Genomic DNA, 4,282 nt, shown 5'->3' with positions numbered 1-4,282 from the left:
GTTTTTTTATTGAATTAGGAGTATAATTATAATTGTATTGTGGTGTATTCATTAAAAACATATTTTAATTGAGGTATGATTATAATGTGGTGTAATAATTAAAATTTGTTGTGGTAATATAATTATCCTTATTTTAACTGTAATTTATATGAAAATTGTAAATTTACCCTTTTACCCTTTAAAAATTAGTCAAAAGAGGTCAAATTTTCAATCCGACTATGTATACAAAAGACGGGTGACATAATTTATACAGATAAGATATAGCTGAAGGGTGGAGGGTTTTTTTTTACTATTTTATTCACATGGAGTCCACCCCAATATGAGAGATCTGTATTTATTTATCAAACTCATTTCTGTACAAATTGATTTTTTCTCAAATTTTTTATTCTACCCACAGTTTCTGGGTCAAACCGATGGAAATTGTCATTTATGACTTCACCTGCAAATTTTTAAGAGGTTTGATATCTTGTGTGACATAAATGAAAGATTTGGATCACCTTTGCTCCAAAATGAAGGATTTGGTACCTTGGCTACAATTCTCCTTATTTTAAAGTAGGTGCTCTAGTCATCTTGTCTTCAAACAATTTTTTTATTTCAACACTAACTCTGCACATCATAATTTCTCTACATTAATCTATATTCAATTAAGAATGAAGATTTATTCTACGGGCATTTGTAATAGAATTCTGCACGTGCCCTAAGGCCAAGTAGCCAAAAGTGAATACAAAGAAAGGCACTATTGAGACTGCTCTTGCAATTTTTTTATCATTCAAACAAGCAATTATAGATAAATTTTGAATTTCAGGAATCTATTTTAAAAGTAAAGCCTTGTGAAGAGGAGTAATCCATGCTTTAATATGTTATTTTACTCTTAACATGTAACTGCAAGATAATAACTTATTTTAAAATGCAAATCTTGAAATCTAATTACTTAGTTGAAATTTAAATGGGTTGAATTGTTTGTTTGAATTTGTCCACTCACCCTATTAAGTCTCGGGTCTTATCTTAAAATATCAATTTGATTGAGAATATTGTTCAAACCCTTATACGTCGTTACCTTTTATGATGGGAATACAAAAGTCAACACCCTTTTTATCCTTAATGAAGAAATTTGCAACATTCACAACCATAAGCTTTGGGTCAAGATGCTTACTTAAAATGATGAATTCTAAAATTTTTTTGAATGGTTGAATCACCTTACTTTCCAAACTTCAAAATATACATGTTCTTGTACTCCAGTGATCTCGATCTCGATCTCGATCACAACGAAAGGAGATTATTAGTCACAATCTAAATGCCAATTTTTTTTTAAAATTTCATACCAAAAATATGGTTCTTGACACTTCTCTATTTTGGCGTCAATTTCCATACGAAAATCTATGATTTTCTTTCCTCTTTTCCATAACATCAATGAAGATGTTGCAGTGAATTATTTGAGAGTTATAAGGAGTTGGGGAAGTAATGGATTTGAATTCCATTCAAAACATTTCATTCTTTCTATTTTTGATATCTTGAGGGTCGGGTCACCACACATGAACGAACCGTGACCTGTATTTTCCAACACTTAAAAATAATGAAAAGGTCTAAAGAAGTCAATTCCAAGGTCTCTAGTTTGTACACATCTCCAGTTTCACCTATTCCACTAGAATTTTATAGCCATTAGTGCATCAAAAAGGTTGAACTGAATCATTCACAGAGGCTGCTGTTGCTCAGCTATAAATATGGCCTTTTCATTTTAGGTTTTTCATTCCTCATCGACTCTTATCTATTCAAAATCTAGTATTCTGATACTTTTTTTCTTTTCTCCTGTAAGAATTGGAACTGTCTGAAATTATGGCTTGTTATAGCCTATTTTTCTCTTTGATATTGCTATTGGCTGCAGTTTGTTATGGCCAAGATGCTTTTGTCTGCTCAAGAGCAACCTATTATGGCAGCCCCGACTGCTTTGGAACGGCGAGTATGTCATCTGATATCTCTATTGCACGTTTAGTGAGCGATATATTACTCGACTGTATCAGTAACAAATTTTACATTTTTACTCTATAATGTCAAGTTGTATTTGGCTCCCTTATCCAAATATTCTACTAATGCAGTAGATAGTAATATGGTAGATTATATTACTTTTTTGTGAATATATCTAATAAAAATTGGTTTCTCATAATTTTACTAGCTGGAGCTTGTGGGTTTGGAGAATATGGAAAGACTGTCTACAATGGTGAAGTCACTGGAGTCTCTAGGCTTTACAGGAACGGAGCTGGTTGTGGCGCTTGTTATCAAGTAATGCATTTTATTTTTTGCAAAAAAAAATCTTCGTGCATGCTTTGTAATATCACTAGGTGGTGAAGTGAGGAGCTAAGTGTCGCAGAGTCGTCCCTTTTAAAATTTCATGCTGTATTTACTTTTTACTTACCATCCAATCCACCCCCTTGCAGACTTAGGGTCTGTTTGGCATGGCTTTTATTAAGTCAGAAGAAGCTTTTGGACACATTTGACTAATTTTATAAAAGTACTTCTAATAATTAAAAGAGCTTTTAGAGGAAGTTAGTTAAAAGTAGTTTTCTCTAAAAGCACTTTCGGAATTGAAAATGCTTTTAAAAATTAGTTTCCAAACGAAAATTTAAGTAGCTTCCTCCAAAACTTTTCTATAGAAAGCAAAAGTAAAAGTTAGGCCAAACGGCCCTTTATTGAAGTCGTGCCCTGTGATTATATTGTTATGCTTCTTAATGCAGAACTAGAGAAGTTAAGTGCTTTGCAAAAGCTAGAATGTGCCAAACTTGTGACGTTACTAAGGAAATCTCAGGCAATGACAGTTGAATTTAAGCCTTTTTTTATGGCAATTATAAAAAGAATTTGAGGGAGTGATTTTTTGAAAAATATGTGGTTAAAAAGTACGAAAAGTTTGAGTTTACGTACAGAATATTTTATTGTATGAATATGTGGTTAAAAATAAATATGAAAAATAAATAATTTCAATTTAACGAGAGTCAAACGAGGGCTAAACGAAACAAACTCTCTTCCAATGTATAAACAATGGAGAAGAAAAGGCATAAAGTACTTTTTTTAGCTTATGCTTATTTTCTCCCATAAGTTGATGGCTAGTTTTCAATGACTCAATTGATCAGGTAAGGTGCAATATCCCAACACACTGCAGCGAGGAGGGAACACAGGTAGTGGTAACAGATTATGGCGAGGGAGACAGAACAGACTTCATACTGAGTACACGTGGCTACGCAAAATTGGCTCAACCCGGCATGGCTGCCGAACTATTTTCATACGGTGTAGTTGACATCGAATATAGAAGAATTCCATGTCATTACCGTCATAATCTTTTGCTAAAAATCCATGAGAGTAGCAGGTACCCTCTGTACTTGGCCATAGTGCCATTGTACAAAGGGGGAATTTATGATATCACTGATATGGAAATCTGGCAGGTATTGATCTTATCAAAACAATTTCGAAATTAAGTTTTTACTAACAAAAGATTTACTTGCTAAAAAAGTAAATTTTAAGTTCGGCCAAACATGCGACTCTACGTGCAATTCCATTATGATCATGGTCATTGACAATGTTGTACCCTTTTTTGTTAATTTTGCGAAGGATGATTGCAAGGAATGGATCCCAATGCGAAGGGCATATGGAACAGTATTCGACATCCCGAACCCACCAAGGGGGCCTCTTATCATCAGATTTAGGTTTGTGGTCGAGGCCAATGCAGAAGTGAAGTGGGTGCAATTAGCTAGTGCCGTTCCCAGTGATTGGAAGGCTGGAATTGAATATAATACAACGTTTCAACTTAATTAATTAAGCTCCACGTTACCTACCGATGCATAACTTCTATAATATCTATAGGCTCGACTACTTGGTATCTAGTGTTTATTTTCGATGTTTGTAATGGTGCTTCGATTAATGCTCTCTTAGAATGTTTGATGAAGTACTCTGTGCACTTTGTTTGTAACAATAAATATATATATATATAAAAAGGACTCATGTTTAGTAGTACTATGGACAAGTGACCAATCCATGCTCTCTCTCATCCCAAATATTAAAGGAAAACTACGTAACAAATTCGAGGCTAATTTGAGGAAACTTAGGCATGTCCCAATATAGTGAAAATTTCAACAGCGATCCCTAACTTTTTCATTTTTTGCAGACTGTATCTTAACTTTCATTTTATGTCAATGGAGGTTCCTAACATTTCATAAATATGCACCTGAGATCCATCTAGACGAAAATCATCCAAAACATCGTCAGTTGACCAAGAGAATTAAAAAATCAACATCCA

At 33.6% G+C, this 4,282-nt stretch overlaps 1 protein-coding gene across 1 annotated transcript; it reads left to right on the top strand.

The window, feature by feature from the left end:
* The first annotated feature begins 1,735 nt into the window (after positions 1-1,735).
* LOC111390263 (expansin-like B1) lies at positions 1,736-3,996 on the top strand. The gene is made up of 4 exons (XM_023015281.1): positions 1,736-1,957; positions 2,171-2,277; positions 3,123-3,431; positions 3,598-3,996. Exons 1-4 carry the CDS (start codon positions 1,834-1,836, stop codon positions 3,799-3,801), a joined length of 744 nt encoding a protein of 247 aa, XP_022871049.1. The 5' UTR covers positions 1,736-1,833; the 3' UTR covers positions 3,802-3,996.
* The last annotated feature ends 286 nt before the right edge of the window (positions 3,997-4,282 follow it).

Source organism: Olea europaea, unplaced genomic scaffold, assembly GCF_002742605.1.
Source record: "Olea europaea var. sylvestris unplaced genomic scaffold, O_europaea_v1 scaffold664, whole genome shotgun sequence".
NCBI classification, from domain to species: Eukaryota; Viridiplantae; Streptophyta; class Magnoliopsida; order Lamiales; family Oleaceae; genus Olea; species Olea europaea.
This window is presented reverse-complemented; position numbering and strand designations above follow the sequence as displayed.